At 35.8% G+C, this 12,000-nt stretch overlaps 1 protein-coding gene across 2 annotated transcripts; it reads left to right on the forward strand.

Moving 5' to 3' along the window:
• Window positions 1–203: 203 nt before the first annotated feature.
• On the forward strand, window positions 204–10,943 carry LOC122032103 (zinc finger-containing ubiquitin peptidase 1-like). 2 transcript variants are annotated; one of them, XM_042591349.1, is made up of 7 exons: window positions 204–472; window positions 7,476–7,557; window positions 7,673–7,766; window positions 8,567–9,366; window positions 9,471–9,585; window positions 10,445–10,540; window positions 10,611–10,943. In XM_042591349.1, the coding sequence occupies exons 2-7, from the start codon at window positions 7,502–7,504 to the stop codon at window positions 10,695–10,697; spliced, it is 1,248 nt and encodes a 415-aa protein (XP_042447283.1). In that variant the 5' UTR covers window positions 204–472; window positions 7,476–7,501; the 3' UTR covers window positions 10,698–10,943. The 2 variants fall into 2 exon arrangements, with proteins under 2 accessions (XP_042447283.1, XP_042447282.1); XM_042591348.1 differs by having other exon boundaries at window positions 7,488–7,557.
• Window positions 10,944–12,000: the final 1,057 nt, after the last annotated feature.

The raw sequence follows: 12,000 nt of genomic DNA on the forward strand, positions 1-12,000 counted from the left end.
TATATATATATATTAATATATAAATATAAACAAGTTTTAGGAAGGACAGTAAACTTATTCACTAAACTTTAATTCATTTAATCCTACATGCTCAGACAACAAATTTAATTTATTGCGCTTGCAGCTTTAATTATATATATTTATTTATTTTCTGGTTTTAAGTATAAATAGTAAAACCGAATTAAGAAATGTCTTTTATTCTTTTGTTTGGTCGAGTGGAGCGTAAGAAGGCGACATTTGTGCCCTTTTTTTCTCTCTTGCATATCAGGAAGCGCAGCGGTGAGCGGGAGAGCTCCTCCTCTTCCGCTGCTTCTGCGAGAGTCGATACCCCGGAGAGAAGCCGCGATTTGGGCGAGGAAAAGAGCTAAGTGGAGGAGAACAACGATGAAGTCGCCAGAGACGAGGAAGAGGAAGCCGTCGCCGCTGCGGCTCGCCGCTGATTCCTCTTAAGGATCAGCTCGAGAAGGAGAAGGTTGGATTTGTTTTCCTTCACATGTTGATGCTTTCTAGGGAAGTTTGAGATCCATTTTCTACAAAGGAGGGATTTATTTCCCTTTTTCTCTTTTCCCGTCTCATTCCTTAATCTCCTCAGTTCTGTGTGGTCATCGATCTACTCGTGTTTTTAAAACATGGCTACTTGAGTGTTAATAGCCTCTTTGTCTGCCTTCAGAATGGGATTGCTTCTGCCATTTGGCATTATTGGAAACCACTATGGCTCGTCTTCACTCTGTTGTGGTCCATAGCATTGGGTTCTTTCGCATTAATTTTAGTTGTTTGGGAAATAAGCCCTGAAAATTTCTACAAGCAAGCATCTTAAGATGTTGTTGCCAAAAACTTTGGCAAACAAATGCCGCATGCAGGGTAATAACCGTTGTCTGTTTTGAGCTAACTAGATGGTGAACATTACTGTGTGAGAAACTTTTATCATCATAGTTTGGCTCTTTTGGGATGTGATACTCATCCTATTCCATATCTATTGCCTGTTTTTCCTTATGCCATATAAACTAATCTTCGTGCGATCCGTGCTCAATAAGTATTCTCCTACTAGGTTCAGCAGGAAGAGTTGCTGTACAAAATGGTACAAGGATTTCCATCAAATGAGACCACCATAGAGAATAGAGCACATGATGTAAAATCAAATATCAAATTATTGATAGTACAAATCATAACTAATAAATATAAGAATTGACAAAATTAAGTTATCCAAGCATAATATATTATCCATTTCAATAATATCATATTATTTCAATAATATCATATTATTGGCTATAGAAAAACTAGGAATATGTAATTTTGAAACATGTGGGTGTGTCAAAAAATGATTCAAAATTATGACTTTATTCATGGTAGTTGAATAAACTTATGACCCTTCACAAAATGATTCTTGTAATTGAAGTCATCCTTTTTTCATTTTCTTTTAGAACTAATGTCATTACTACATAGTGGCTCTTGCATATTTACATAGTTGATCTTATATGTCCACAATCATGTAGCTTGCATGTCTATATAGTGGGTCTTGCATTATGTTATCTTATGATAAGAGTGGAATATTATAGAAATAGGAGTTCATTCATTGCAAAAGATAGAAAATTTTATGCAATCTTGATTTTTTTTTAAAGCAAAAGATCCTGAATTTGTGCAATTTTGATTTTTTTTTAAATAAAAAATCTTTCTAGACTATATTTCTATCTTTTTTCCTTTTAAATTTCCCAATATAGTCTTAGCACTAATGAAGTATTTATAGTCCATGAGGTGTTATCTCTGTTTCCTTTCAGTCAACTTGATAAATGGTTTCACTAGCAAGTGAAATGTATCACTTGGATTCTTTTCTAAGATGCACGGGAAGAATGATTAACATGTTTGATGATGGTACGAATATTATGTTGGATTGTGAAGCCGGGGGAGAGGGGGGGGGGGTGTGGAATAGTCTTGGTCGCTTCATCTTGCTTGTTTCCTACAAAAGTAATTCTCAACTAAAACACAAATTTAACTAAATTCAAAAAAAATGACACAATGATGTAACGTGGTTCGACCATTCTCACAAATATCTCTACTCCATGGCTACCATCTAGGTGGACCACTCTTCGAAGATCCCCACTTTGTCTTCTCCTTCTTAGCAACACCCATGGCAGAGAAACCTCTTATAGCTTTTCTTCTTACAATGATTTGAGAATTCAAGTACAAAGTAGAAGGGAACAAGAAAGAACGCTAAAAACAGATTTTTTGCAGCTTTAGAATTGAGCTTGTTAAAGTCAATAGCACAACTTCTTATCTGGTGGATCCCCAATTTGAACATATATGTGTTGCAGCAATATTTGCCCCTTTCCCTATTCCTCATCCAACCATTAGTCAAATGTTATGCTAAATCCATCAAGTATTCGAACGTTACAGCTCTTATTAATCTTCACAATGACTCCTTTTAGTCAACTGTTCTGTTCATTGCAATCGATTGTTCAACAAAGATGTTTCTAGTTGCTTGCTGCTTGATCCATAGTCGAGTCAGTGTTCATAGTTGACTCTTCATATCATCTATCTATTGGTCAATCAGAAACATATCCTACGCTCAGTTTTGTTTGAGTATTAGTCAACTGTTCAAAAGAGATGTATTATGCATTCACCTCTAGTTAAGTGCCATTAGACTGATAACTGAACTGACCATACTAATCTATTGGCATTCAAGCATTTGCTAGAGTCAAAGACACAAACTTTAATTCAAACTTTATGGTATGGTGTGTCCATCAATCAATTGGTCTGAACCACAAATCTAGAACTACGTGAAGATTTGAGGTTTTCCAATCGACTAATTGAATCCATCATTCAATTTATGTACTAGTCAACTAGAACTTATTCTAGTTGACTATATCTCGTTCTTGCTGACCATTGCTTAGACTTGATCATTCTAATGATTGAGTTTTGCCAAGTGTTGAGTTCTACCCACGCGCCATGAGTACAATTTACTCAACTCTCATAGCTCACTGGAGCTTACCATTTGCCAAAGAGCTTACGAGCTATCGCAACTTCCATGCCTAGAGATTCACCACCTTCATGTCTTTATTGCCTAACATCTAGTCTTCTGATTTGTTGGAACTTTAAGCCGCTAAGAATTTGATCCCTAACCTTTGTGGACTTTGTTGCTTAGCCTTCGGTCTCCCTGACTTGTGAGGACTTCAAACTGCTAAGGATCTAATCTCCGACCTTCGTCAATTTCTTTGCCTGATCCGATTTACCTAACTTGTTGAGACTTTATCTCACCATGTCTGAGTCAAGCCGAGTTTTGGGGTATTCAAGCTTGTTGGATTGTTTGATTGATTACTGGGCTTGATAATTCAAACTTATTTGTTTATTTTATTTTATTTTGTTTATTTAGCATATTGATAAGAGTTTTATTAATGAACATGGTGTTCACGAACGTTGTTCACGAACGTTAACGAGCTGAACACATGTGTGCTCAAGCTTGTTTGTTTAGTTTAATGAGCTATTCAAGCTTGTTTGTTTAATTGATCTTGTGTATATTAAACGAACATAAATAAGCTCTTACCAAGCTGAACATTTGGTTTATTTACAACCTAAGTATCCGATCCTTGTTGGCTTATTTGGATTTCCACCAATTTCACTTGCAATACTTGTCAAGTTTCTAGCACTTACATACTTGACACACAAAAGGGGAGATTGTTGGTGCAATCATGCCCTAAGCATGTGTTCGCATATGGTTTTTATGTTTGGGCAGTGTTTAAGTTAGGCAATATTGATAATGCCATATATATGTGTTTAAGTGTGCCAGTGCAGGAATACTTGAAATGTTTTACAAGTGCAACAATGGAGGTCCAAGGGAGGATAATCGGACCATGTTAAAATACCATGCACCATTTGGTTTGCTTTCTTGCCCGTTTGTTTTTCCACTGCATAACTTGCTTTGTAGAGAATAATTGTGAATTAGTCTATTCGCCCCTTCAAGCCTCTCCAATGAATCCTACACGAATGGTGTTATAAAACTTCTGAAACAATAGACACAACCTAAGTCATTCGAGCTCAATCTTCTATGAAGGTAACAAATCAATATGACCCTCCCATTGTTGGAAATTTGGATTGTGCCCAAACATTAGACTAAATAATCATAAAAGGAACTACACTTTTATTTAAAATCAAAGGAAATGAAGCACAATGACTTTTTGCAAGTTCACACGCATCACATTTTGAAAATAAACATATCCAAATTTGTAAATAAATTAGGAAATAATCTTTTTAAATAACTAAATGAGGTTTGCCTAAACGTCAATGCCATAACCAAATTTCAATTATATATTTTTTTTTTGTAAAGTAGTGGTCTATCATGCTAAAGCCTGTTGTAGTCTATCAGAAGTTTTTGACTTCAAGTCCAAGTAATACAACTTCCTCTCCTAACACCATAACCAATTGTTTGTCGCGTCTGAATGTCTTAAAACACACAATAATCAAGCCAAAAAATAATAACACAAGATAAGGTAGTATTGATTTGAGAGACTAACAAAAGGTTATAGTTTAAGAAGGAAACTAACACAGAATCAAAATGTAAATTATTAGTAAAATGTGATGGCCTGTCCCTAATAACCTGGGCAGTGTTATTGTAGATGTGGAAACACAATTTTGGGAGGATGAGTTAAGGGTTGTGACTTGTCTAACATCAAATGCCATATGATAAGAAGCACCTGAATTAATTTTCAAGGTACTATTCGAATCAAGTGAGTGTAGAAGTGTTCAAGACCTTTCTTTTAATATTTGTAGTGGCTACCAATGTTTATAATGTAGGAGTGACATCGTCTCTCTTCGTTTAAGCAATTGCTATAGTAAGTGACCACCTAGTTTGCTTGGCTCCACCAATCTAGATATCCAGTAAGTTCAAAACAATAATTTTCTGAATAGTCGCAGTTAGTGCACTTATATATAGGTGATCCCGTTTGAAATCGGTGAAAGTTGGACCACCGATGAGATGACTTTAATGTTGACCGCAAGAATACCTTGAACGAGAAAAACCTCGAAGGGGGTCACCTGCAACATGACAAGGTGGAGGAGGAAGGAGCGTTTCTAAGCAGACCAAGGAGTCCCTGGTGCAGCCACTCCAATACTTAAGTCAGTGAAGCGGAGAAAAATGTGGAAGATGGAGAAGAGTATGAGATGCGTGCGAAACAAAAGACGTACTTGCGCATGCGGGGGCAGGACCCTTTTATAACACCTTTGTAATTCCCATATTAATTAAATATCACATCAGAATAATAGATATGTCAAATTCGTGTATCTTTATTGTATTGTGCAGTCCCATCACTCATATGTTACTTGTATCCCACGTGCCTATGACAAGTTCACGCGCAACATTAATTATGGAATGAGCTTATGGCTTGAAAAGCCCATTCAACCTTCTGGGTTTGGCTCAAATAGTGGGATAATGGGTTAAAGGGGGGCTCAATCTCTGGTTATGGGCTGTTTGCTTATATGCCTGCCCATCTTATAGGGAGTTGAAGGGTGCTGAGCCTTAGGAGTCGGAAATCCGATCAGGACGATGTAGGGAGCATGTCCTGTGATCCTAGGAGTCGATCAGGAGGATGTAGGAGAGCAAGGCCCCGTGAGTCGAAGATCTGATTGGGAGGATGTAGGGGAGCAAGATCCCGTGAGTCGAAGATCCAATCGGGAACCAAGTGGGAGGATATAGGGGAGCAGGGCCCATGATCTTGTGAGCCGATAAGGAGGATGTAGGGGAGCAGGGTTCGTGAGTTAGAAATCATGATTTAAAATCTCGACTTGTGCTAAGGTTTCGGTTTCAAACTGAAATAATACAACTTTAGTATTGAATTAAGTAGTACCGATATAAACTATATCTTTTAAATATGAAATATATTAACTAAAAATAAAAATTTAATCTAAATATTTTAAAAATAAAAAATAATTTTTTAATATATATATATAATTAATAAGATAATTTTATTAGGATTTAATTAAATCTATTTAAATTATCCTTATTATAGCTAGAATTGATTGAAATTATTAACTAAGTTATTTAATTAAACCAAAAGTTAAACCCTTTATTGATCGCGGATTCGTGCGATGCCTTCGTTTCAACCATGGGGTCCGCGCGAAGCCTCCATGGGGCCTCAGGCACATTGACACCAGGTGGAACGAAATATTTCGCCTGTATTGGATGGTATGACACGAGATTTTAATCTATATTCCAAATTGATACAATTAATACAATATGACATGAATTGTCACCCTATAGAAATGGGACTAATTAGTATATTATTTTAAAGGCATGGAAAGAATACAGATAAGATCATTTTAGTAGCTTTTTAGCACTTTTTAAAAGCTTTTATTTCAAAAAAAAAAGCTTTAGAGCTTTATCTTGTTGGTCCAATGTGACTTCCATTAAGCTATTGCCAATCCTTTCTCATTCAACTTTTTTGAAATATTTGAGCAAATTTAGCAAAATTAAATGTTGAAATTAAATATCATCCCGTGCAGTGTTTGAAAATTCACTTGAAGATATTTACTATTAGATAGTCATCAATCTTTATAACAATGTTTTGTCTTTCCCCTTGAAAATTTACTAGAAGGGTATTGGGGTTGTGTTCTTCGTTCTACCATCTCTCTTTGGAATTTTATTAACCAATGTGCTTAAAACCATAAGACTTATTCATTCTTGATGTGTTGGTTAACTAGTCTAAACTGGCAGGGCTTTATCTGGTGGGATTTGTTTGTTGCCGAGTTGCTTGAATGTGCAGATGATCACATGCTTGGGATTAGTTGATCAAATTATAAATAAAAATTAGGATTTATATGCCATGAGCTCGAGTTGCCATACAATTTTAATTTAGTTTAGTTACATTTTGACTATTCTGTGGTACTCATTAACACTACGGGCTATTATTTCTTTATCCATAGTTAATACAAGCAGCATGGAGTCATGTATGACTGCAAAATTGCCAAAATTTGCATTTTTAGTAAAATCAGTGTCTTGTGATTAGATGTCTGGCTCATGTTGTTGCTATTGAAAACTAAATAAATGAACTTAGGGATTCACTGAGAGATTCATTGAATGAAATGACCAGGGTTAAGAAGGACAAGGATTCAATGTCACAATTTAAAGAGCTGAGTAGCTTGAGAAAAATGAGACTTTTGTAAAGAACATAACCAAAATATCTTAAAAGTTAGATAAGTAGTAATGGAGCAGGAATTTACAAGGCCAACACAAGATTTTCTTTTCCATTTTCCCTCATGATACTTTTGTAGATTGAATTGGGTTATGGACTTATACCTAGGAATGAGATTGTGAAAGGAATTCCATACATGCACTCTAGGAATGAAAGACTTTGTTTTTGAAGTGTATGAAAGAAAACATTGGTTTCATGGCAAGGTGTTGAAGGCTTATTTCTTGTACTGTCTTCATACAGAATGTTGTTTATTATGTCAGATGGGAATTTTATTTATTGTTTCTTTTGATTTTCTAGTATTTATTGCAGGCGGTCATTAAAGGATGCTATCCTCTTGCCCTTTTTGTCATATAATCCTTCCTTCGAGTCAGTTGGAATGGTAATAACTATCGTGGAAAACTGCAGAGTTTCTCAATAACTCTATAGACAAATTCACAAATAGAATATATTTAGCCCACATAAAACAAACTCACATTGATTATTCACACTTGTAGGCATGCAAACACTCATTTTGCTAGGGATGAACTGGAAAGAGACATGGAATTGGCTATGCAAATTTCTCTGCTACCACAGAGTCTTGAGGCTATGGTAGGCCCTTGTTTAAGTTCTGCAAAAGGTCATTGTATTTCTATGCATATGCATTTTAACTTAAGCACAAGAGTTCTCATGTTTTTTTTATAATGTAAATAAGTGTTATGTGATCCACTTAACTATAAAAAAAAGAGAGACATAACAACATGACAACAACCAAGGCTTTATCTTACTATTTGGGGTCAACTATATAGATCCTCTTATGTCATTGGACTCGATCCCCTACTATTTTATCATCTATATTTAAATGAATTTTATTTTATCATTGTTAATCAAGTTTTCTTTGATCTCCCTCTTCTGAGTAATGAGCATATTTATCAATAAATGGTCTCCCTTTTCTATGGTGTCCCGCTCCCTAACTATAAAAAGAAAGATATATTACAATAATGTTTGCCTGTTTGCACTCTTTATTTTGTGACATGTGATACCATTTGCTATTGCATTCATATGCCAAGCAAACTCACTTCCCTGTCAGTTAAAATCATGGTGACTTGGGTAAGAATCTCAAATGCCAAAGACAACAGAAGTAGAGTAGAAGTACATATTTTATTTTCTCTGAATAATATGTGTTACTAGATCATTGATTAGATTTTTGCATCAAGTCTTTTTTGTTTGTGTAAAGCTTGTTGTTACATCTCTTGGAATATTTTCTTGATTCCTGATTGCCTGCTACCCTGAATATGGATACTTGATCCTGAGTTATATAGGAGCTACTCTTACATTGCTTAATGGATGGATCTTTATATTTTCCAAAAGCATAAATATGGAGTAATGTTGTGTACTATGGCGCATCACAGGATAATCCAACAGACTGTTTAAAGCCAGTCGGTCACTTAGGAAGATATCCTTGTAATTCAGACTTCAATAACGATGAGCTGAATTCTAAGGATGGTCTTGAACAAGAAATATCTTTGTCGGTCAGTTTACAAAGTAAAAGTACCTTATACAATGTTGAAGGTGATCTTATGTCCTTGCTTAAGAAGTGCTTGGAATCAGAAAATGGAAACTCAGTAAGTATCATTTCAGGCTATATCGATCACTATCAGACTATTGAGTCTGAAGATATTGGATGGGGCTGTGGGTGGAGAAATATTCAAATGTTAAGTTCTCATTTATTGGCAGAAAGATCAGATGCAAGAGATGTCATGTTTGGTCATTCAGGATTTGTTCCTGATATTCCATCACTTCAGAGGTGGTTAGAAATTGCTTGGAAAAGAGGTTTTGATTTTTATGGGTCTAACTTCTTCAATCAAAAGATATATGGCTCCAGAAAATGGATAGGGGCAACTGAATGTGCTACAATTTTACGTTCTTTTGGACTTAAAGCAAGGATTGTGGATTTTGATGGTGTAAATTCTAGGAAGCAACAAAATACTGGGAATTCTAAATGCAAAATGGATGTAAATCAGGTATATGGACCAATGGATAAGTTTTTGAAAGGCCCAAAACATGAAGCAGGTCCTTCATCTTCTAGTAAATATTCAGAACCGAAAATACATGGTCCTGAAGTCCTTCTTGTTTGGGTGTGGAAGTATTTCAACTGTGAATTTGGCAGTAGATTGGGAAGTTCTAATTCTGTACTCGTCAGTAAGAAAACGTTAGTGTTCTTCACATATACACAATGTTTCCTGTGTTTCCATCATGATACACTAGAGCTTCTTTTGAAGAGTGTAATGTTGCATCATTTTTCTTTACAAGCAGGCCCCTGTACTTCCAGCATGATGGACATTCAAGAACCATAGTAGGAATTCAAATGCAGAAAGCAAAATCTTCATCAGCACGCTCTTACTCGTTGTTGATCCTAGATCCTGCCCATGTAAGCATTATTGTTATCTTTTTCTTGATGCGATATTTTAGCTTGTGATTCTTTAGATGAGAAAAAAGAAGGGAAAAAGAGGGGAGGGTTGTCGGGGTGGAGGGAAGAAAAGGACAAAAGAGGGAGGGGAGGAGAGAGAACCAAATAAACCTTGTGTTCTTCCTCCTTTGACACCAATTCACATTCCACACCACCTCATGCTATGCTTATGCCAACAGTCCATGCTTAGACACTGCTGCAGAGGCTCCTTGGCCTTTTGCATCTTCAACTGGTTCCCATCCTCAATCTCTTTGAGCTAGCAAAGAAGCGAACATCGTAGGCAAAGAAAGAGAGGTGCATTGAGGATCTCTTTGTGCAAGAAGATTTTGGCTTGACAATGTTGATGCATTACTCCTGGTGGTGGCCACAACTGACTAATGCCCTGCAACCTTTTCTGCAGTAGTAGCAGTCTTCTTCGGGTCCCTTTCATTTCGGGAGCCACTGCGACGCCTGAAGGTATAGACCTTTTATTGCTCCTTCAGCAAAAATGGCCTTCTCTCTTGCTACGGATTCATCTAGTAACTCTTCCACACGCAATCCATCTAGGGGAGCATATGGTCTTCTGCCTTCCTGTGAAATCAAATTTTCTCCTTTCAAATAATCACAACCTTAATCCTGTAAACCTGGGACAATTGCTGGTTGGTTTGACTTTGTCTAGGACCAGAGAGGCGACTCCACCTATTGCTTGACAAGTTGGGTGCAGTTTTAGAAACATAATGCACAATTGTTTCCTTGCAATCCCTTTGTTTGACTTTGAGGTTTCAGTTAATTTTCTTCCACTTTTTTCACCAAGCTCAATTATTATCTTTGTTTCTTTCAGAGAACGGCTGCCCTTAAAGGGTCCCTTAACAGTAACAATGGCTGGCAAAGGATGATCAAAAGAGGAGCCCACACACTTAAAAAATCACAGTATCAGGTTGGACTCATAATCTTGTTCTTCGATTTTCCCCAACAGTACAATCTTCTAAAATTCTCTGTGGATCTAGTTGTGTTATGTTGATCCGGGTATCGCTGCTGTTGGAGAGGAGATGGAACAACTGAAGTACATTGACAGCATATTGGTTGAACTATAGAAACCAGCAAGTAACGCTTTACTTGTTTGCAAGCCCCTCTTGACAATTATCAGAGAACTAATTGTAAGTTTTATTTAGCCATGTTGGTTTCATAACTAAGAAATTTCTTGGCAATCTGCATATATTCATATTATGTGCTTAACTTATACTTTTAGATAGAGATGAAAATAGGGGCCTGAACGGATTGAGTCTCTTTGCGAGCTTTTCAAACTAGCTCAAAAAATAATCAATTCATATTTAAAATTATCGAATTTGAGTGAACTCAAATATGTTTCAAATATGTTTGATAATTTTTTGAGTTGAATTTAAATTGATAGTTCTGTTGTTCATGAGCTGCTTGCAAGTCAAATATGAATTGAATTTTGATTATAGTTACATTATTTTAATTTAAATATGTTTAAATAAAGATATGAATAATTCGAATTTAAATTTAAGTCATAATTTGATTTGCTTGAATTAGGGTAATTTGAGTTTGAATTTTCTTTCGAACTATTATTTATATTTTTGAGCTTCAAATTAAATTTGAATATTGTATATATTTTTAAACTTGAATTTATACTATTAAGTCAATGTTGTGAATGTAGAAAGCAAAAGTGTATGGAGCGGTAGAATATGTGGAATGGGAAGAAAAGCAACACCGTGAATATATGCACATTTATTAATACATAGTATTTATTTAATAGCGAATGAATTTGAGTGAACATGTGATGACTTCTTCACCTACTTAATAGATATTGATTGTTAACTTCTTCATATCTGATGTCACATGGTCAATTTCTACCTTAGAAAATGCCCTTGCGACGGCTACCAAAATCCTGCATTTGATTCACCCACTAATGCATTACAAATGCATAAGAGAATGTCTTCCATAATATGATAGACAATAGGCACACGCGAACAATACATGCACAAAAAATAAGAAATTTAACAATTCAAAAAATTATTGACTTGACGGTTATATGGGTTTTGCCAACTACCATTTCCAGGTACAAAACTCTTTTTACGTCATTTTGTTGATTTGGCACCGTGTCAATGTCAATCTGTATGCTTTACTTAAGTTTGACACCGCAAACTTAGATAAATAGCTCCATTGCTCTATTGCATGCCATATATTGCTCTCATTTCCTATAACCCTACTTAGCTAAATGCTTATACTTAACATGTCCAATCCTCGCATCTATTCATCATATCTAAGTCTGCCTCTGGCTTAACTTATGCTTGGATAGCCCTAACACGTTGCCAAAATTTTTGTCGTTGTTTGGCATGCTCTGCTTGCATGAACAAAGGAGCAACGCCCCAAAAT

This window comes from Zingiber officinale, chromosome 11A, assembly GCF_018446385.1.
Source record: "Zingiber officinale cultivar Zhangliang chromosome 11A, Zo_v1.1, whole genome shotgun sequence".
NCBI lineage: Eukaryota > Viridiplantae > Streptophyta > Magnoliopsida > Zingiberales > Zingiberaceae > Zingiber > Zingiber officinale.

Excerpts from the sequence above, each read along its gene's own strand:
- LOC122032103 (XM_042591349.1), top strand. The coding sequence starts at position 7,502 with ATGCTATCCTCTTGCCCTTTTTGTCATATAATCCTTCCTTCGAGTCAG. Across the intron at positions 7,558-7,672 it reads CCTTCGAGTCAGTTGGAATG|GCATGCAAACACTCATTTTG; the intron begins GTAATAACTATC and ends TCACACTTGTAG. Across the intron at positions 10,541-10,610 it reads TTAAAAAATCACAGTATCAG|TTGTGTTATGTTGATCCGGG; the intron begins GTTGGACTCATA and ends CTGTGGATCTAG.